The sequence below is a fragment of the Hippoglossus stenolepis genome, chromosome 12 (assembly GCF_022539355.2).
Source record: "Hippoglossus stenolepis isolate QCI-W04-F060 chromosome 12, HSTE1.2, whole genome shotgun sequence".
Classification (NCBI taxonomy): Eukaryota; Metazoa; Chordata; class Actinopteri; order Pleuronectiformes; family Pleuronectidae; genus Hippoglossus; species Hippoglossus stenolepis.
Genome location: NC_061494.1, coordinates 20,667,678 through 20,689,474, shown reverse-complemented (window position 1 = coordinate 20,689,474; position 21,797 = coordinate 20,667,678). Strand labels below are relative to the sequence as shown.

The following is a 21,797-nucleotide window of genomic DNA, read 5'->3' as shown; positions in this document are numbered from 1 at the left end:
AAGTTATTATTGCTTGATGAGATTTGCCGACTCAGTCATACAGCAAACATGAACAGCATCAGTTCAAATGTTCTGCATGACAGTCTCAGGCAGTCCACACTGTTCAGCCGACGCTCAGCCAACGTTCAGCCAACGCTCAGCCGAGTGTCCTCTGAGCTGCTCTAATAAAGTTTCACAGTCTGTGTGAAAGCTGAGCTCCGGCTGTAACACATGGACCTGACTCAGCTCTCATCGCTGCGTCCTGTTACAGCTGCACAGGTTTCCCTGAGCGTCCTGAAAAGGATCCATGTTCTAGTCACTGTACTTTACTGAAAGAATGACCAGGATTTCTGTCGGTGTCACTGCAGTTTATGTCGTCATGTTACAGAGAGGAAGATAATGGGAGGCAGCAGGACCAGAAACTTAAAGTTGGTTGTGGGAAAGTCAATCAAATGATCACAAAGACATGCAAAGCGACGCCAAAGAGACAATGAATGGCTACAGAGATGCCAAAAGATGCAAAACGACCACAAATTGTGACAAAGCGACTACAAGGAGACAAAACAAATATACATAGATACACTGTGACAGCAAATAGGCACAAAACAAATACACAGAGATAGAAAGTGACTACAAAGAGATGCATTTTGACTTCAGAGATGCAAAGAGACACTGAATGACATCAGAGAGACCAAAGAAACAACCAGAAGTTTAAGTGTGAGTTACTGTAGCATTGTGTTACAGTAAACTAACGTCAGTATATTGTGTGTTTTAGAGCAGCAGCCTCCTCTGCTCACTCAGACCTGCAGTGTATCAGCGAGCGGCTCGAGCTGCTGACAGCAAGGAGGCTGTTTTTAGCTTCTGAAGGTCACTGAGACACACACACACACACACACACACACACACACACACACACACGTCTTATCAGTTACCTAACTGTTGCGTCTCACATCTACTGTTACAGTGTGTCGCTGCTGTCGAGTCTTTGTGTGCGTAAGAAATTCCAGATTCACATTTTTATCTCCAATGGACCCTTAAAGAGCGCCGCAGACATCATGACATCACTTCCTGTGGAGCTGCAGCTCAACTGAAACTCAAACAGTGTTCACTCTGTGTTTCACTGACATGTTTACAGATACATTCATAATATTGCCTTGTTCTAGAATGAATGAGATAAGAGATAAGTGAGGATTTAGTAGGAGACTTTTTAAAGTAGTCTGAGGCGCTGTGGCTTAGTTGGTTAAAGTGCCTGTCTAGTAAACAGGAGATCCTGGGTTCAAATCCCAGCAGTGCCTGATTTACTCATCTTCAAAGATGCTATCTTTTTCTTTCAGCAAAAAAAAATGAACCTATTTCATTAACTCTCTTAAGGAGATTCTATTTTAGTTTTTTATTGTGGAGGTCTGAGCTTCACTGAGTCACATTCTAGTTTGAACTATGCTGTTACAATTTTCAGAGTTAACCCAAATCAAACATTTGATTAACACTGGAAGAAAACCTCTTGGTTTTGGTAAAGACACAAATTAATGAGAGTTAAATTTGAGAGAAGAAGAAGAAACAGAGAAGAAAGACGCTGAGGGGATGCGACCCAGAGAACTCGACAGCACTGTGTGGATGTTCACAACTTTCATTAAAATAGCTCAAAGCTGTGAGATATCTGATAACAGCTGACATTTCATTACTTTTTAAACAAGTATTTGAGGCACTGCTGGGATTTGAACCCAGGATCTCCTGTTTACTAGACAGGTGCTTTGACCAACTAAGCCACAGCGCCGCCTCTACTTACATATTTAGGTCTAACTCATATCTGAGCTGATATACATAGGATAGGACCATCCATTGTGAGTTTTGTCATCCTGTGAAGACACAGATGAACACAAACAGTCAGTAACTAAACCAGAATCATGACGGTGGACGAGGTCCAGTTACCAGTGAAACCAACCACAGACAGAAACTGGTTCCTCACAGAGCAGATCTGCTTCCATCAGCAGGAAACTAACGATGGCTGCTGCTCAGTGACCAACTTCATTTTAAAATCTTTTTATCATATCTGTGTTGATGGAAACTGAAGCGTCCTCTGGATCAGACAGATATTTTCTGCTGAAATGTTTTGATGGTTTCACACGTGAGATTTTCCTCTTTCCTCTTCTCAGTGGTTCAAAGTGGACGAGTCATGTTTCTGAATTTAGCAATATCTGATGACGGTGGTGGATGTTTATGTTTCCACATCACTGTCAATTAAATCTGACGAAACCCGACGCACACGATGGAGAATTTCAGACGGAAAAATGCTTATTTATATAATAGAACCGTATGAAATTACAGTGTTAAAGCTGTGGTGGTGATGAGTCTAAAGAGAGTTATCAGCTCAATCTGCAACTTCCCTCGATTTTTTAAAGTTATACTAACATCAAGGTGAAGTTGGGCTGGTGTTACTGGTGATGAGGCACTGCTGGGATTTGAACCCAGGATCTCCTGTTTACGAAACTGGCGCTTTCACCAGCTAAGCCACAGTGCCTCAGGGTAACTCTTCTCATACAAAAACTAAATATAAATCCTGTTGATAACATTGTGAACTAAAAGGTGCACATTCATCCCCCACTACAGCTGGATATGGGGGTTTTGAAACACTTCACAACAAGGCACTGCTGGGATTTGAACCCAGGATCTCCTGTTTACAAGACAGGCGCTTTCACCAGCTAAGCCACAGCGCCTCCCTTCCTCTAATGTCAGATTTACTTTTAATTCAGATCCGAGCTGACAGACTAATCACAAAACCAGAAGAAGACAATTGTATTTAATACACTGCCGGGATTTGAACCGAGTCCTGTGAACTTGACTGTTTTCTGCTGAAATGTTTCGGTTGTTTCACATGTGAGATTTTCCTCTTTCCTCTTCTTCGTGATTTGAAGTTAAAGAAACATTTCTGGCCTCAATAACAAGTTCAGCATATCAACTTTCTGCTGGAAACAAAATGACAAATCAATCCAGTTGTTGCAGTTTTCTCCAACACGTTAGTTTTGGTTGTTGCTCATGAACGTTTGATGAGAGACTGAAGTTTACAGGACCTTTAGATTCCAGTTTATGTTTATAACGTTTTTTCTGAATGAAAGCTGTGACTGGACACTCTGGTGCTGAGTCCCTCTGGTACATCACGTTCACGCCTGAACCCCCCCGGCTGCTCGTCTGTGTTCGCTGACTGCAGCTGATTTCAGGGTCACTCAGCTTCCAGATTATTTCACCTCAGCCGGTCGGATTAAAATAAACCGCGCTGAAAAAAAGTTTTTCTTTCAGGAAGCTGCTCAATGGGCTCGAACAATGTGAGGCCTGTGCGGGCTGCGGAGTGGCCTACTTCCACTCGCACTGACCCACATACACTTCACACTCTCCAGCTGAAGAGCAGATCAGGAGGCTTTGATGAGGTTCGACACAAAGGGATCAGGAAAAGTGTTTGTGGATGTTCACAAATTTCACACATAAAGATCAAAGATGCAGCTGTTCCTTAAGAGTTTTTTAAAGATTAACTCTAACATGGAGGTCAAAACACACTGTTGGACACGTTGTTACTGATGTTGAGGCACTGCTGGGATTTGAACCCAGGATCTCCTGTTTACGAGACAGGCGCTTTGACCAGCTAAGCCACAGCGCCTCTGTGCAGTAATTTATATATCATATTAAGAAAATTAAGACTACATCCAGCCATTGACGTTAGTGAATGGACGATGCACCTCTGATTGGTTCTTGTGCCGTCACAGTGAAACTTCAGTCCTGTCAATGACATCTGTGAACTGTAATGAGCAGAGGTGTGTTCTCTACTGAGCACCTTTCTCATTAGTTTTGGGCTGACATAGATTCGTCATAAAACAAGAAAAGGTCTATTAAATTGTTGGATTTGTGTCGACTTCCAAGAAAAAAGTGTTGCTTTATGTTGTGTAAAGTTTTATTCAGGCAAAGGCTGGATTAGAACCCAGAGAGCTCAGCTTTGACCACTTTACTCTCACTCATCTTCTTCTACTCTCATATTTAGGTCTGAGTCATATTTGATAAACAATAAACAACAAGTTGTATTTGAGGCACCGCTGGGATTTGAACCCAGGATCCCCTGTTTACTAGACAGGTGCTTTGACCAACTGAGCCACAGCGCCTCTGTAGAGCAGTTTCTTACATGTCATATTACAGCTACTGAACAACTACAATCCGGTTAAAGTTAGTTAAGTAAGAATACTGTGACTATGTGAGAGGTTCCATCTTAGTCTTGTCCCACAACTGTTCACAATGAGGCACTGCTGGGATTTGAACCCAGGATCTCCTGTTTACAAGACAGGCGCTTTGACCAGCTAAGCCACAGCGCCTGTTTGTGGCAGTATATACAAAATATTAAGAGTTCAATCTAGCCATTGACATTAGTAGAATAATGAAACTTCAGACCTGTCAATGACATCTGTCAACTAAAATGAGCCGAGGTCAGTTCTCTACTTACGACCTTTCTCGTTAGTTATGGGGCTGACCCCGTCCATTCAGCCAATTTTTGATTTGACCGGAAAATGATTAGTCCAATCACATACATGTTTCTTAAATTTTCCAGATGCATTATAACCTCTGACTGAGGTGCTTCAAAGCAGAGATGATCTGTTGGAGGCAGTGCTGGGAGTTGAACCCAGGATCTCCTGTTTACAAGACAGATAGTTGATGGGTCTTGCCCTTCCTATTTAGACCAGTTTCCTTTTGTCCTGAAACTGTATGGGCCAATCACATCTATGTATCTAATGGAGGGCAGGTTTGACATGTCATATTACAGCTACTGAACAACTACAATCAGGTTAAAGACAGTTTAGTAAGAGTTCTGTGACTATGTGGGAAGTTCCACCATAGTCCTGACCTACAACTGCTCACAATAAGGCACCGCTGGGATTTGAACCCAGGATCTCCTGTTTACAAGACAGGCGCTTTGACCAGCTAAGCCACAGCGCCTGTTTGTGGCAGTTTATACAAAATATTAAGAGTTCAATCTAGCCATTGACATTAGTAGAATAATGAAACTTCAGACCTGTCAATGACATCTGTCAACTAAAATGAGCCGAGGTCAGTTCTCTACTTACGACCTTTCTCGTTAGTTATGGGGCTGACCCCGTCCATTCAGACAATTTTTGATTTGAACGGAAAATGATTAGTGATTAATCACATCCATGTTTCTTAAATTATCCAGATGTATTATAACCTCTGACTGAGGTGCTTCATAGCGGAGATGATCTGTTGGAGGCAGTGCTGGGATTTGAACCCAGGATCTACTGTTGACAAGACAGATAGTTCATGGGTCTTGCCCTTCTTATTTAGACCAGTTTCCTTTTGTCCTGAAACTGTATGGGCCAATCACATCTATGTATCTAATGGAGGGCAGGTTTGACATGTCATATTACAGCTACTGAACAACTACAATCAGGTTAAAGACAGTTTATTAAGAGATCTGTCACTATGTGGGAAGTTCCACCATAGTCCTGACCTACAACTGCTCACAATAAGGCACCGCTGGGATTTGAACCCAGGATCTCCTGTTTACAAGACAGGTGCTTTGACCAGCTAAGCCACAGTGCCTCGCTCCTTCTGATCTCATATTTAAATTTCATTCATATTCAAACTGACATAGATTTGTCATCAATTCAGAAAAGGTCTTGTTTGAGTTGTGTTGACTTCGAATAGGAAAGTGTTGCTTTATTTTGTGTTGGTTAAATTTGTTATTTAGGTGAAGTTTGGATTCGAACACAGAGAGCTCAGCTTTGACCAGTGTTTTCTTATTCATCTTCTTCCACTTATATTTAGGTCTGAGTCATATTTGATAAAAAAATATTATATCTGTATTTGAGGCACCGCTGGGATTTGAACCCAGGATCCCCTGTTTACTAGACAGGTGCTTTGACCAACTGAGCCACAGCGCCTCTGTAGAGCAGTATTTTACATGTCATATTACAGCTTCCGAGCAAGTACAATCAGGTTAAAGTTAGTGAAGTAAGAAATCTGTCACTATGTGAGAGGTTCCATCTTAGTCTTGTCCCACAACTATGCATAAAGAGGCACTGCTGGGATTTGAACCCAGGATCTCCTGTTTACAAGACAGGCGCTTTGACCAGCTAAGCCACAGCGCCTCTGATTAATTCTTATGCCATCATCATAAAACTTCAGTCCTGTCAATGACATCTGTAAACTATAATTAGCAGAGGTGTTGTCTACTGAGTACCTTTCTGGTTTGTTATGGGGCTGACCCCGTCCATTCTTGACTTGTCCTGAAACAGTTTGTTCCAATAACATCCATGTGTCTAACACAAAAGGTTGAGAGGTTCCATCATAGTTCAGACTTGCAACTGTTCACAATGAGGCACCGCTGGGATTTGAACCCAGGATCTCCTGTTTACTAGACAGGTGCTTTGACCAACTAAGCCACAGCGCCTCCTTGTATTGCCTTATTACGGCTACCGAATAATTTGTGTTGACTTTGAATATGAAAGTGTTGCTTTATGTTGTGTAGTTTAAAGTTGTTGTTACAGCAATGCTTGGACTTGAACCCAGAGACTTCAGGTTTGACCACTGTTTTCTTATTCATCTTTTTATCACTATATGCATTGGGGGCATGGAGACCATGTGATTGACAGCTGGTAGAGTCCAATGGGTGCAGGCTCTACCGTCCTGCTCCTCCAAATATGGTTACCTCTGGTTTCAAAAGACCGAGATGGTGTGCGAAAAGCAATGGGTGACATCATGGAGGGTTTTCATTTCAGCCGCAGCTCTGACTCGGTTGAATTTATACAGTAATCAGTCCCTCAGTGCAGTTGGGTCTGCTCCAGTAATCTGAGCCTGGAGTCTGGACTGGACCAGTATCCTGCCACTGACACTGTCAGGGGCAGCCAACAGCTCATCTCCAGGGGGCGATGTTTCATTCACGTCCGTTAACCCTCATTCAATGGAAATGTCAGTGAGATGAGTGAGAGCGAGATAAGCTAAAGTATCAGAGCACTATTTAACCTTTCTCACAGTTTGTGCATGTGTATCTATAGAAAGCTCAGCTGCTGCTGTTTTTATAATAATCCTGCAGACGTCTGCTGTTACCTTTCAGTCTGTTCACATCACTGCTGTCACTCTCCCTGCAGACACACTAACAGATGAATAACGATAGAGTACGATTACTGTAACTCTTACAGTAATAATTCTTACTGACATGGCCATGTGTTCAGGGTCTTTTTGGTTTGTGACGTTGCTCCTGCTCTTCATACTAAACTTCAAAAGTGAAGGTCTTAAAGAGTTGTAGTTGAAGTGTAGTATGAGGAATACTGAACCTACTCTCTTTATTTATGAGAAAAACCTGCAAGGCATACACACCTGCTGCTTCTGCTCCTCCATATATCCTCATATACAACATCGGAAACCTTCTTTCATTGTCCTATGTCTGCACGAACTCCTCCTCTCTACCCAGCTCCATTTTTAGCTACATCTCCACCTATATCTTCTAGTTCGCCTCCTTTTCCATCACCCCATCTCCACCATGGTCCTACATCACCTTTCCCCTCCTGCCCCTGCTCCAGGTGGAGAGATCAGAGGTCACAGTGTTCAGACCGGAGCTAAAATAACTCCTGTGGATGGAAATAGAGCGGTTGTGGAGGAGTGCTGAGAAAGACAGAGCATAGAGGGTCAGGGGGGATTTCAGGGGGTAAACAGAGCGAGTGGATGGGACTCAGCAGGGGTTAGTGCTGTATGGACAGCTGTCAGGCCTTTAACTCTCAGACATGAACACTCGTGTGCTGTCATTGTGTTCGAGGCGCCACATAGGCCTCTGGGCTACAGACGAGCCGCATGAGTGAAAGGTCACAAGGTCAAATCTTTAAAAAACGCAGTAATGTTTCCATCACAGGCCGTTTGTCGTGCTCTGGTAAAATCTGACGTCTCTGCAAGAAAATCCTGCTGAGGATCAAATGTTGTAGTGGATGAAAACTGTCACTTTGTTTTAGGAGGTTTCGTGTTCAGATGTTTGTTAACGTAGATGTTGATTTAAATTTTTCCGATTTTATGCTGATTCGTTACAGACACAAAAAGAGCGGAGGGAGCAGGTTTATCCCAAAGAAAAAGTTCACACACTCTGTTCACAACCCATTAGGTTGACGACATCAACCCAGGACAGGATCCTGGGTTCAAAAAGGCACTGCTGGGATTTGAACCCAGGATCTCCTGTTTACAAGACAGGTGCTTTGACCAGCTAAGCTACAGCACCTCTTCGTGGATGTCTACTGTATATTTCATTTTAAAACTACAATCCCGTCAAAGACCAAAAGAAGGTATTACAGTGTCACTTTAATCTGGAAAACAGAACTATCACTTTGTTTCTGGCGAGAAACACTGAACAACTGTGTTTATTCATGAGAGAAATCCACAAGACACCACAGGGATCCAGAGAGGCGATGTTTAAATAAGCAGGATTTTAAATAACTGACAGGCACTGCTGGGATTTGAACCCAGGATCTCCTGTTTACGAGACAGGTGCTTTGACCAGCTAAGCCACAGCGCCTCTTTGTGAGTCTTCTTCTCTTACATTAAAACTACTAAACTGTGTTAAATGTGGAGACTTCATGGCTCCAGGATGTTTATTTGATTCAACTGAAACAGGAAGGAAAAGCTTCAACTAAGCTGTATTGTTTTTTCTTTGTTTATACAAATTACCTTACTGGGGGTTTAATAGAGCTGACTTTATTCAGAGAGTTTGCTCTGTGTAAAAGGCACTGCTGGGATTTGAACCCAGGATCTCCTGTTTACAAGACAGGTGCTTTGACCAGCTAAGCTACAGCGCCTCTTTCTGGTTGTCGACAATCCTGCCAAAGACAGTGAACAAAAACCATGAAGGTGTGAGAGAGTCATTTCATTCTGGACACCCGACCAATCAATGAACTTATATTGATTTGTTTTATTATTTATAATGTCAAAGATACATGTAGTGTGTTTCTGGCATCACACACAAAATTAAAAGACAAAGAGAGTATCTATAAGAACCTGGAAGAAGAAGAGATAGTTAAAGAAACTGCATGTTTGATAGAGTGGAAGGCACTGCTGGGATTTGAACCCAGGATCTCCTGTTTACAAGACAGGTGCTTTGACCAGCTAAGCCACAGCGCCTCTTTGCGAGTGCTTCCTGATTATGTATTTTCTCATCTGACTGTAACAGTGAGGCTGTAAAACAAGTTCACGATGACCTCCTGTTTACAAAATAGCTTCTAGTCATGTACGTGTCCTAATAACTTCTGATTAGTGTTTATTGTTAACGTGTAATGTGAGCGTAGATCAGCGAGAGAGCGAGGAGGGAAGAGATACATCAGGGTGATACGGCACAGAACCTAGCGGAACGCATTCACAGAATAAACAGACATGAGCAAAAGTACTAAGTTAAAGCGTTTACTCAGTAACATGAAGGCACTGCTGGGATTTGAACCCAGGATCTCCTGTTTACAAGACAGGTGCTTTGACCAGCTAAGCCACAGCGCCTTCTGAGTGTTGCTTGTCCAGTTAATTCTGAATATAGCGTCTGATGAAAAGTCATCTGGTGGTCATCCATGAAATGTGTTTGTGGGATAAACCTGCTCCAGCTTCTCTTTTTGTGCTGTGATGTGGGTCGTGTCCTCGCTGTGCTCTCTCAGGTAAATGTCAAAACGAAACTCTTCACCTGCGATGGATTTTCAGATTAAAGGCACTTTTGTACGCCGCCATATTAATGAGGAACTTATTGAATAATTCTTTTCCCATTTGATGAATTGGTTTTTGGATTATGTGCCTGAAGGATTCACGTTGACGTGTGCACTGACCTGTGCTGAGTGTCACTGGACGTGTTAATCACTCACAAACCTACTTCCAGGATATTGATTAAAGAAGGACGAAACAAAAACAAGTCGCAGCTGTGACTCTGCTCAGCATCGAGTTACATCACCTGTGCGGTTATTGATTCCTCGGGAACAAACGCACAATCTGAACGTCTTTGTGTTTGTGTTTGCACAGATCACTCCGGGCAGCAAGGCGGCGCAGGGAAACCTGATCCAGGGTGACGTTATTGTCGCCATTGATGGCGTCGGCACCGACGGGATGACTCACCTGGAGGCCCAGAACAAGATCAAGATGGCCAATTACAACCTGGCACTCACCATGTCCAAGTAAGAACCAGTGGTGGAACGTAACTCAAGTATTTATTGCACATTTTTCTGCACTATACTGCTCAACAGAGGTAAAACGCAGTAACTACATATCTAGAGAAAACTGGGTTATGACCTAGATTTAATTTTCATGCCTCCACACAACAGTCTTGGTGGTTTTCAGTTTGTACGTCTGTCTGTACGTCCGTCCTCTTCTTGTGAACACAATATAGGAAAAGGTCAAAGGTCACGATGACCTCCTGTGTTTGACCAAGTGAGCTCCTCGTACGCCTCGAGGGGGAAAAGTTAGTTTCTTTGGTCTGTTTAGGAGGTTTTTCTGATCACCTGCTTCGAAAACCAGCTTTCAGATCCAGTAGCACCAAAACTGAACTTTGACAGAAATGTTATACTAACATAAGAACCAGTTTCTCTAATATTATACCTAAAATTAGAAGTTGGTCTTTGGTAATGCAGTCTTAGCTGCTGTTGGAATCCCACAGGGAAAAGATGTCCTCTGCAGACGTCCATGTTGGGCTGTTTTTGGTGACTCAAATCTTACTCATTTTATCCCGAAGGTTTGTGACTGAGGAGATCTGATAAATTCAGTGAGGAAATGAATGTTGGTCCACACAGAGCCGAGAGCAGAGGCTCATAACCACGAACCCTCTGGGTGATGAAGATAAGACGTCCGGCCGAGGATGAGGGGCTTCTGTCCTGTTTCTGTTCATCATGTCTTCATGTCATTTAAGTTGTTTCATTAGTGTAAAGTGGACGTTGAGGCCTGTGGTGGACTGCAGGAGACACGGGTCAGGAAATAGACGTAAAGCTCGGACACACAGCAGCACATGTAATAGAGGCTGTTTGACCTCTGCTTACCCTTCGCACTGATGTAATCGGTGACACAGAAAACACACACACACACACACTCAAAGCAGAGGGAACAGTCATTTCTTCATTTTTATTTCAGGGTCATCGTGGGTTTTTTTCTTCCTCGCAGCACAAAATGACAAATACTAATTTCCAGAATATGTTTTGACTTATTCTTGTGTTTGAAATGAAAGATGGAAATGTGGTAAATTGTATATTTGGTTAAATTGTGAGCAAGCCTCATTTTAAGCAAAGTATCGCAGATTTTTAAGGTGAATCTGCTTTATTCTTTGTTTGTTTTATTTTTTAATTCAGCTCACAGTAAAAACCCTTGTGGATATCTGGATCTTAAGTTATGAAAGAAACAAGTCTCACAAATCTCGTTGCCTGGACGCAGAGACCCGGCCGACCAGCGGCCGACCAGCGGCAGAGTGATAACCGTTAACATGCCTGAAGTAATCAAAGCCACTAACTGAAAAAATTAAGACGTAAAGATGAGGTTTAAGTTTGGATTTAAAGGCCTCTACAGAGTCAGACAGTCTGATGTGAGCAGGGAGGTTGTTCCAGAGGACGGGGGCCCGATAAGAAAAAGGCCCCTGCAGTCGGCAGACTTCTTTTTAACTCTGGCGACAGACAGGAGCCCGGCACTCTGAGACCGAACAGCAGAGGATGGAGTGTAAGGTTTAAAGAGATCAGACAGGTATGAAGGGGCCTGTGGGTCATCAAAAGCACCTTAAAGTCTGATCTGACATGAGGACGGAGCCAGTGGAGCGAAGATAACATTTGTGTAACATGGTGACTTTTTACGGATTGAGTTCAAATTCAAGCTGCTGTGTTTGGAGCCATCTGATGAGTCTGAAGTTCGATGATCGTGGACGCAGCAGGTCTGAAAACATCATGTTACAATAATCCAGTGAATCCAAGATCCAGAATTTTAGCTGATGATAAAAGGCAGCCGTGCTGATGTCATGCTAATCAACAGAGAAGGAAGTTGAATTTATTACAGTGTGTGTGCAGGTTTGTGCACAACTTTCTGACCCTTTGCTCCAGTTGCTGGGGTTTGATTGATTATTGCTCGTTTTTTTTCAACATGTATTATTTCTTAAATCCGAGGCTCAGAGACATTTTCTGTCGTCTGTGACATTTGACATTTAATTTCGTCCTTTCTTTCTTATTTGTAGCTGAGGAATAGAAGCTTTTTTTCCCTATGTTTAAAGGTGGAGCTTGTGAAATAAGCGTTGACACCGATTCAGAGTTTGTTCTTTCTCGCTCTGTGTCCCTCTGTTGATCAGTAAACAGAGTTTTTCCATCACAGTGACCCACATACTGAAGGATTTCATGTATAAAAAACATTTAACATTTACACAACAAATTCCTTGAGTTTCAAACAATATAAGGCTTTTATTTAGGAGAAGGTTTGGATTATTCAGCAGCTGGGACAGAATTATCACACTATCATTCCTTAACAAAGGTCACGTGACAGTTCTCTATCTTAAAGATGCCATAACACTAGTATTAAAGTTCACATGGGGATCATCACCTGTTTTATTTCCCTTCCTGCAGGTCGAAACGTCCCATTATGATGCCGCCACCGAGGATGGACGCTGTGATTCCCATGATCCCTCACCAACAGGTAACTCTACCCAGAATGCATTCCCACTTCTGCAAACTGCAGCAGAGGCTCCACTGTGGTCAGATTTGAGGCTGAAATCAGCAAATCAGTAAATTTGTATTTATTGTTTTTGGATAATGTTACGTTTTGTTTTTTTGTTCTCAATACATTTGGACTGTATGATTATTACAGTATGTTGTCACACACAAACACACACACCCACACACACACACACACACACACACACACACACACACACACACACACACCTCAGACTGAGGATGTTTCAGTCACACTGGTCCGATGAGCTGCTGCCACCTGGTGGCCACAGGAATTCATGAATACTTTCACACAAAAAAAAACTAATTATGTATTGTCGCGTCCGTCGAGTAAATAAATGCAAAGATCAATAACCTTAATCCCTGATTTAATTAATTAGATTAATCTTTTGAGCCCTAAGAGATATTGATAAGAAACATGACAATAATTGAAAATAATAATTTTATAAAAAAGTCTGACTTCAAAAGGCCTCAACTAAGGCAAAAAAAAAAATTATGAAATTAATGATCAAAATTAACATGATCTTGACATATTTATGAAATTAAACTTTTAGGGTTTTATTTTGATAGGATTTTTTAGTGTTAAAGAAAAATCCATAGCAACTAACATTACCTTGCCTATAAAACACATTGATCAGGTATTGATAGTTGTCTCCTCCTCCCGTCTCCTCCCCCCTGACTCCCCTTCCTCCTCCTCGCCCGAAGCCTCAGTCAGTGCACGTCAACGGCCGCCTGTCGGCCTGCAGTCCCTCCTCCGGGCCTGCAGAGGCAGACTCTCCTGGGAAGAGAGCGGTCAGCCCCGCTCAGAGGAAGCAGTATAACTCCCCCATCGGCCTGTACTCAGAGGAGACTCTGAGGGAGATGGCAGCGATTCAGGAGGGTCGGCCGGCGGGGTAGGTGGAGAAGACAGTCAGGTTAACGACCGGGGGAGGAGGTGGAGCCGCCCTGCTGGCAACAAGTGGAACAAACTTAGATTGATGTCGAGACCACGTTACCTGGCTAGCTAGCTTACCAGAATCAAACAAATAGTTTTCTCACTTCAAAGATTGTTTTTTAAAGAACTGAACCACAGATGGTAAATAAAGATGGACGACATGACAGATCCTTATAAAAGACACCAAAACATGATCATAGCCCCCTGGTGGCTGGCCGCAGTATATGTCAAAAACCCCGCCTCCTACATGTTAGCAGATGGGACATGGACCAAACAAAAAAAATCAAAGTAGACGTTAAAAAAAAGACTGAGACAACATGATTGACAGCTGTGACTGACTCAGGATTGGTCAAATGCATGTATGGGTGGAGCCTCGTAAAAACAACGGCTCCACTACTGTTTAAACTCTGGCTCCAAATGGCGTCTAAAGATTGCGGCCGATTACCCAAATAACACCAATAAAAAACTGTTAAACATAAAGATTGCGGCCCCCTTATCTCAGATGTTTTAGAAAGAGACAAGTTGTCCATCTTTATTTACCGTCTATCAACTGAATACTTTACATTCTATTCTGTATTTTTTAATCTTGCCACATAAATATAATGGTCCTGAGCTGCAAAACACAATAATTAAACATAAATCACATGTTGTGTTGTTTTGAAGCTCAGGGCCTCCATAGATTTGGCTCAGCTACATTATCTGCTGCAGCTCCACCTCTGAACCCCCGAACATTAACCCGACACATCGACCGACACACAGCCTCCGTAGGACTGATGTCTCGTTCTGAACATTTTAACCCTGAAGAGAAGGAGAAGCGTGGGCTCATCGGATCTTTTAGTGTTTTCAAATCTCCCAAAATCAAAACATGAGCTGAAAAATAACCACAATAGAAAATGAAGAGTCGTTGATGGAGAAGACGAGTGTTTAAAACGGGGATGATGATGGAGACGGTCAGTGAGCAGTGAGGAGGAGGGTGAGACGTCTCTGTGGGTTTAAAGGGAAGAGGCGCATCCAATAAAAGCACATGACAGGAGACGCTCAACACACACACACACACACACACACACACACACACACACACACACACACACACACACACACACCTGCAGCAGATCAAAATACACACTTCCACTTTAAGCACTCACATCTTTCAATCAGAGGGGAATATGTGACTGTTACCATAACTGTTCATAATCAGTTCATCACACCAACAAACACACACACACACACACACTTTTTCCCAGCGTGCCTGTGGTGTTTCCTCAGTTAACAGTGCGATTCAGTTTCTGCTTCACCAAAGATGCCAAACACCTGTTGGTTCCTCTGGCTGCTGTTAAAGGTCAGGGAACCTTCTGGACACACAAACACACACACACACACACACACACACACACACACACACACACACACACACACACACACACACACACACACACACACACACAACCCTAACAATTCATACTTCATACATCACTTCATATTAAACCTGAAAACAAACTCTGACATGTTTCGTCAGGTTCGATTCCCTGATGATAATAAAATGTTGCTTGTTCCTTTTTAATTTTCTTTATTATCACATATATACTGATATCTGAGAATCTCTCCTCACTCAGGTTTGACAGCGTCTCAGCCTCGGACGCTCTGACTCCTCTGTCTTTACCTCGGCTCCTCTCGGACCTCTGACCTTTATTTCCTCCCTCTCTTTAGCCCGGACGATATCATAGTTCTGAAGTGAAGTGTTTTCTAATGACTTCATCTCCTCTCTCTTTCTATCTTTTCTCTCTCGCCTCCTTTCGGTCGGACCAAACAAGGTTTTCTCCCCCGCTCCTCCCAAGTTAGTATCCTCCTCCCCCGTCCTCCCGTCCTGTGTGTTTGCTCTGTTTGGGTTTTTTAAGGCATGGTTTGATTCTCTGGCTGAGTTTAGATGCACCCTTTGTTGGGATCAAGTCTGGGGCCGATAATATGAACTGGGTCAAATTACAAATTACACATAAGACTGGTGGGAATAGTTGGTCTCTTTATGTCCTATTGAAGCTGTTTACTCTGTTTTTATTTCCTCATCGTCTTTTTTAAGAGAGAGCATCAGAAATGATACAGCAAGAGATCATGTGAAATCCTTCTGTTCCCTGGGAATTCTCTGGTCTACAAATGGAAGCCTCCCTGTTGCCAGGGTGTCGCTAACCAGTGAGACCAGACACTGATTTATTAATAAAAACCCAGGTCATAGGGATCTACAGTGGGAACATTAACACCTCTGCGTCCAAAATAAATCCAGCGGGGGCAGATTTATCCTCCAGGGATAAAATGAGAAAATGACTCCACTTCTCACTTCTCAGTTTATGACTCACCGTCAGTAAATGTGCATCGTTGGGGTTTTTTGTTTGTTTCTGAAAAGCTGCTGTTGTTGTTTTTAACCCAAAAAACTAAAGAGATAAATGATTCTGCAGCTAATTAAGTCAAAGTTCAACTTCATTATTTGTCAAAATCCTCTCTGGGTGTTTGTGAATGTTTGTCTCTGCATGACTCCTGAGGCAAATTGAAGTATTATTTAAAATACAGTGTTGAATGCAAGTGATCAAATCGGAGCCGCGCTGCTCGTCTGATACGAACGTGTGCGTTGGCATTTCTGCTCCGACAGTAAAGGTCACGGTTTGACGTATGTTTCTGTAGAAGTGAGCTGCTGTGACATTTCACGGTGGAAGCATGAGGTTTGATGGATGTTTTGTTTAAACACGGGAGATAAGATCAAACCTATCATCTCCAGCTTCACGTCCTGATGTGCTGTGTCGGTTTGTTGTGTTTTCTTCTCCTGCTTGTTGTGAAGTGAACCTGGACGTAGATGATGAGAGATGCTGGAACATTCAGGAAATTAATTAACTGAACCAATTAAACCGAAATAAGCAGATGTCAATCCACATTTATTGGACTTGGGATTGAAGTCGACAGAAAGATGCAGAAGAAAATGTGAAGTTGTGTTTGATGAAAGCAGAACATTTTGATTTTCAAGGAGACGTATGAGCTGCGTCCTAAATCGTCTGTTTGCTGTGAGCATGAGCGTCCTGGACTTTTCTTCTTTTTAACACAAACCTCCGTCAGCAACATCATCTCTTCACTCTCACCTTTTCCTCCCACTCTCCTTCACTCCACCTTCCACCTGTTCCTCTCTCCATCACTGCCTCTCCACACACGTCCCCCTCTGCCCAGCAGTGCCGGCTTCAACCCTGCCACGCTCTCTACCCATAATCCCATTGAGGTGAAGGGCCCCGGCGGTAAGGCCACCATCATCCACGCCCAGTACAACACGCCCATCAGCTTGTACTCACAGGACGCCATCATGGACACCATCGCAGGGCAGACGCAGAACAAGGGGCACGACGCTGGGTAAGAACAGCACCACCTCCTCCTCCTCCTCCTCCTCTTCTTCACCACTCCTTGTTTCGTGGATCTGATGGATATCACAGAAATTAATCCCACGTCCAGTCAAACAGACTCTTCCCTCCCCTCCTCTTCTTCTCCCTCTGTTTACTTACGTTGTGGATTCACTTCCTCTCTCCTCCTGTCAGTGACCGGGACTCAGTCCGTCAGCTCGGTTGTTTTTCTTGTCGAGGGTAGAGATGCTGGTTCAGTGTAGTTTTCAGTGGATGGAGACGGTGTTTTCCAGGGTTTGTTGTTGCTTTGTTATCGTCTGTGTTGCAGCTGTTGTGACTTTATGTCAGAGTCTGAGTGTGTGTTGAAACATCCACCTTCATTCTAAATATCATATACAACATGTATCACACAGACGTTTTCTCGACAGACGTTCAGATTAGACGTGTTGGACCGTGGTTGGTCTGCATGTTGATCTCAGCTCATTGTGATCTCTGTGGTTTGTGTGTCATACACTCTCAGAGATGGAAAGGTTGAACATCTGTCCATCATTCTTGTGAACGCGATATGTCACGTCCTCTCAGACTCACAGATTAACTGATCAGATTTCGGTTGTGAAAGGTCAAAGCTCAAGGTCACAGTGGCCTCACAAAACATGTTTTTAGCCTCCTGAACATTATATCTCACGTCTGTCTTCAGGGAATCACTTTAAATTTTGTCCCATGGACTCATAGATGAACTGATACTGAAACTGCTAGTTGGGTTTTCAGACGTCAAATAAATTTTAAGAAATGTTTTTGCAGCTAAAATTGCAAGATCATTGCACACACACACACACACACACACACACACACACACACACACACACACACACACACACACACACACACACACACACACACACACACACACACACACACACACAAACACATACACACATACACACACACAGAGAGAGAGAGATATATATCTACTTGTGTTTCATGGTCGTTAATAATAAAAACAATCTTCTAATAATCTTCAAGTCAAAGACAAACTCAAATGTGTGACTTTAGTTTCACTTTAACGTGCACGCTCCCTGACTGGAGACGGTTGTCTGCATCTTGGCTTTTTGATTTTTCATGTTTCCTTCATGAGAGACAAACGTTGTTGTTCTTGTTGTTGTTGTTTGTGTGAGATGAAAAAACAAACTGTTGTGTTTGCGTCTTCCGGCTCAAATCAAACTAACAATTAATTTTCTGATCTTGTTGGAAAATTGCATCTGCAGAACTCTCTTGTTTTTTTTTTACTTGAGGATAAATGATATTGCTCCAAACATCTTCAAACCCATTCTTCATTTCAGCGTCTGTATTTTCACCTCCAGTGGAACAGCTCGAATTAAAATGTTACTCTGATCAGAACCATCGAGCCGTGATGAGAAACCATTTACACTGAGTCCTCCTCCTCCTCCTGCTGCTGCTCTCTCAAGGTCTCACCACACTCTCGGTCGGAACACAAAACTAAACCAAGGAAATAAAAGTTGTGTTTTCTTCCCTCGGAGAGTAAACACATAAAAGAAAGAAATTCTGAAGAGTTAAATTGAAATTAAAAAAGGTTCTGAGCCTCGTTCTTCTCCTTCTCTGTTACTCCTGTTTATAACAAACAAAAATCTAATCTAAAAATATTAGATGTTGTTTTCATGAACTTGTTTTACAGTTGCAGCAGAACTCTCTGTCTTATCTTCATTTCATGCAAAATCAAATCAACACCAGCTGAATATTGCTTAAATTTAATAATTTAGTTGATTTAAATATATTTTAGCTCTTCACAGTGTCCAGAAATAACAGAATAAAACAAAAACTGATGTTTTCATTCATTCCTGGGATTAAATCTGTAGCTTCAGAGTCTCGGTGTTGACGCTCTGTGGTGTCGGGGGTGTGTGTGTGGGGGGTGATGTGGTTACAGTAGTCTCCCAGTTAAAGATCATCTCGTAGACAGCGCCTCTCCGGTCTATCAGGCCGTGCAGAGCGCCGAGAGGGACCCGGACGTGGGGGAGTGGGGACAGCGCGGCGGCACCATGCAGTCCAAGACCTTCCGGGTCCTCGCCCACATGACAGGAACTGAGTCCCGTAAGTTTCATGTTACTGCTGCAGATTGATTTAATTCATGTTGTTTCCTAAACTCAGACATCAAATGTTATAACAGCAGTCAGGTAGAAACACACTGAGGGAGATGGAATTACCTGAAGTCACTATAGACAGATATTATATTATTCTATTATTATACTTTTTATCTGTATATTTCCTCTTGTTTATACTGTATGTTTACTTACTTATTACTTTTACTGATGTTTATTGTGTGACGTCCTCTATTCTGCAGATTTCTTGGTTATCTTATATTATCTAAAATTGTATTGATTAATAGCTAAATAAACAACATTAAAATCCATTTTTTACATGAATGCACGAGTGATAATAACCTAATGATATAATTTATAAAAGTGTATTCAACTTTACTGATCTGCTTCACTCACGTCTCCTCCTCTTCCTGTTGCAGTACCAGAGGATGAGGAGCAGGAGGCGCTGAGGAGCAGCAGGTAGGCAGCAGTGCCCCATCAGTGAGCTGCTGAACCCCCCACCCAACCACACTCCGACCCCCCAGCTCCTCACCCGTTCACCATCAACCCCCCCGAACACACTGAACTGAATCTATACAGTGATCAAATAATTGTTGTGCAGGAAAATTGCTAAATGTACAGAGATACAAGTGAAACTGTTACAGACCTGAAACATGAATCTTACTCAGTTTTCATCACAGAAAAATGTAAAGAAGATCAACAACATGTTTATTTATACGTTTCATTCATCGACCAAACAAAACAATTTAAATATAAAATCTTGAACTGAATCTAGACATTAATAAACAAAGTAAACTATTCAAGATGAGGCTTTATGCTGTATGAACAAACCGTGATCACTGAGCGACAGATGCTGTAAATCAAAGTGTACAGAGTCTGTTCAGTGTCTGAGAGGACGAAGCTTTTAGCCCTCCTCCTCTTCCTCCTCCTGTCTGACTGATGGATGGAGCTCTCTCTCCTCCGTGCACTTATTTAATCATCTCTCCATTATGCACAATCGAAACCTTCCTCTTGAAATACGACCGAATGACGTCCAATGACTCACCGTGAATCAATAAGATCAGAGGTTGAGCTTTTATCCTCCAATAAAGAGACTGTGGTGTTTTTTTCTTTTTGTCCTGAAGGAAGCTGCTCACGTTCAGATTTATTTAAAACTGAAACCATCAGTCGGCTGGATTCTATAAAGTCTGCTCACACAGATGATTTGAAGAAAAACCTATTGATTTTATTCAGCTGCTCTGTTATAATCAGAATTATCAGTTTCATGTTCAGATGTTTATAAAGTGTTTCCTCTGGGGAAATGATGACAGACAGTGGAAATGTAAACAGCTTGAGATTAAAGCACACAGCAAATAGAGAATAATGAAAATATGATAAACAGAAACCATAATAACACTGATATATATATAAAAGATCACAAATAACTGAAATAAGATGGAAAAGATATTTAAAAACGTCAATACAATAAAATAGATAATGTGCATAGATTCAGAATAAAAATAATAATTATGATATCAAAAGAAAATTTATAAAACATAATTGTGTAATGCTTAACTAGTTAATGGCATAAATATAATAATAAAAATATTATAGATGAGCCAAAATAAAATAAAAAATTTAAAAGGATTAAAATCTTATCTCTAGAAACCGGGGCTCATCCAAGTTTTCTGGAAGTTTGGTTGAAACTTGAGCTCAAGTCGAATTTAAACATGTTGAGTTTCTTCAGATGAGACAGAAGAAACAATCTGCTGCACGAGAAGGAAAGAAAATGACGCTTCGATTGTTGAAATGAAGAAAAAGTCAAAGGTTGAATCTGTTTTTGTTCTTTCAAGGTTTTTTTAACAAATTTAAGGGAATTTTGACGTCAAATGAAGAAAAATAAAACATTTTACGAACGTCCTCTTCAGCCTGAGCAATATGGAGCATTTTGGTTTTTGCATGAGATTAATAACAAGCTTGATCTTTTCTACCTTTTTCCAGACTTTAACTAATCTGTTCTGTGTATAAACAGTTTATATACAGTATGTATATAATTGTATATACAGTATATATGTATATAAGGACTGCATGTGTACATATACAAATGTATATACTATATATATACTATATATATATATAGTATATACATTTGTGTGGTTCTCTCTCTCTCTCTCTATCGCTGTTGCTGCTAATACCCCCGTAGCCCTACTGAGCATGCTATGACTTGTGATGGCTCCGCCTCCGCTGTGCCAGCTGTGCAGCCTCTGGACCACGCCCCCTGTTCACCTGACCCCGCCCCTCACAGGTAACCAGTGCATACATCTCAGCAGAAGACGTTTGGATTTTATTTCTGTTTATTAATCACATTATTTGTATGTCTTTGTCTCATAAAAACATTTTTTATGTCAAACTTGAAGATTCATTATTTAATTTTAGGTTATTTAAACTTCGTGCATGAGCAAATCTACGATGTTGTTTACAATCAACAGAAGAAATTAAGTTCAGTCAAATAAAAAATGATCTAATTAAAGATAAAACAAGTTATACAGAAGTTAAACAAAAATCATGCAAATGAAAATAAATCTCATTCCAGTAAAAATACACACAATCAAATGCACTGATTTGTCATATTAGTGACATACTGGGGAATTTTGACCCTCCTGGCTCTCCATAGAATTGACTTTTGATGTCGGCTTTGATAACAAATTTCCTAATCACTTGCTGGTTTGTG

At 41.8% G+C, this 21,797-nt stretch overlaps 1 protein-coding gene and 16 non-coding genes across 23 annotated transcripts in view; 2 read left to right on the top strand and 15 right to left on the bottom strand.

Annotated features, from left to right (window-relative positions):
• LOC118118875 (LIM domain-binding protein 3) overlaps nucleotides 1-21,797 on the top strand; it is a 38,312-nt gene that overhangs the window by 8,751 nt on the left and 7,764 nt on the right. For 3 of the 7 annotated variants that reach the window (XM_035172344.2, XM_035172342.2, XM_035172341.2), the window contains 6 exons: nucleotides 10,003-10,154; nucleotides 12,564-12,633; nucleotides 13,377-13,564; nucleotides 18,916-19,079; nucleotides 19,507-19,546; nucleotides 21,270-21,371. In XM_035172344.2, the coding sequence (XP_035028235.1) occupies nucleotides 10,003-10,154; nucleotides 12,564-12,633; nucleotides 13,377-13,564; nucleotides 18,916-19,079; nucleotides 19,507-19,546; nucleotides 21,270-21,371 (716 nt within the window). Of the gene's footprint in view, nucleotides 1-10,002; nucleotides 10,155-12,563; nucleotides 12,634-13,376; nucleotides 13,565-15,416; nucleotides 15,440-16,809; nucleotides 16,987-18,915; nucleotides 19,080-19,506; nucleotides 19,547-21,269; nucleotides 21,372-21,797 lie in introns of all 7 variants that reach the window. The other 4 variants (XM_035172348.2, XM_035172347.2, XM_035172345.2 and 1 more) reach the window with 3 other exon arrangements.
• trnat-agu lies at nucleotides 1,201-1,274 on the top strand. Its single transcript has one exon. It is a non-coding gene; the product is annotated as a tRNA-Thr (tRNA).
• Nucleotides 1,680-1,753, bottom strand: trnat-agu. The gene has a single exon. It is a non-coding gene; the product is annotated as a tRNA-Thr (tRNA).
• Nucleotides 2,424-2,497, bottom strand: trnat-cgu. The gene has a single exon. It is a non-coding gene; the product is annotated as a tRNA-Thr (tRNA).
• On the bottom strand, nucleotides 2,620-2,693 carry trnat-ugu. The gene has a single exon. It is a non-coding gene; the product is annotated as a tRNA-Thr (tRNA).
• On the bottom strand, nucleotides 3,555-3,628 carry trnat-cgu. The gene has a single exon. It is a non-coding gene; the product is annotated as a tRNA-Thr (tRNA).
• On the bottom strand, nucleotides 4,051-4,124 carry trnat-agu. The gene has a single exon. It is a non-coding gene; the product is annotated as a tRNA-Thr (tRNA).
• trnat-ugu lies at nucleotides 4,258-4,331 on the bottom strand. The gene has a single exon. It is a non-coding gene; the product is annotated as a tRNA-Thr (tRNA).
• Nucleotides 4,877-4,950, bottom strand: trnat-ugu. The gene has a single exon. It is a non-coding gene; the product is annotated as a tRNA-Thr (tRNA).
• trnat-ugu lies at nucleotides 5,498-5,571 on the bottom strand. The gene has a single exon. It is a non-coding gene; the product is annotated as a tRNA-Thr (tRNA).
• Nucleotides 5,839-5,912, bottom strand: trnat-agu. Its single transcript has one exon. It is a non-coding gene; the product is annotated as a tRNA-Thr (tRNA).
• trnat-ugu lies at nucleotides 6,046-6,119 on the bottom strand. Its single transcript has one exon. It is a non-coding gene; the product is annotated as a tRNA-Thr (tRNA).
• trnat-agu lies at nucleotides 6,348-6,421 on the bottom strand. Its single transcript has one exon. It is a non-coding gene; the product is annotated as a tRNA-Thr (tRNA).
• Nucleotides 8,454-8,527, bottom strand: trnat-cgu. The gene has a single exon. It is a non-coding gene; the product is annotated as a tRNA-Thr (tRNA).
• On the bottom strand, nucleotides 8,734-8,807 carry trnat-ugu. The gene has a single exon. It is a non-coding gene; the product is annotated as a tRNA-Thr (tRNA).
• trnat-ugu lies at nucleotides 9,056-9,129 on the bottom strand. The gene has a single exon. It is a non-coding gene; the product is annotated as a tRNA-Thr (tRNA).
• trnat-ugu lies at nucleotides 9,422-9,495 on the bottom strand. Its single transcript has one exon. It is a non-coding gene; the product is annotated as a tRNA-Thr (tRNA).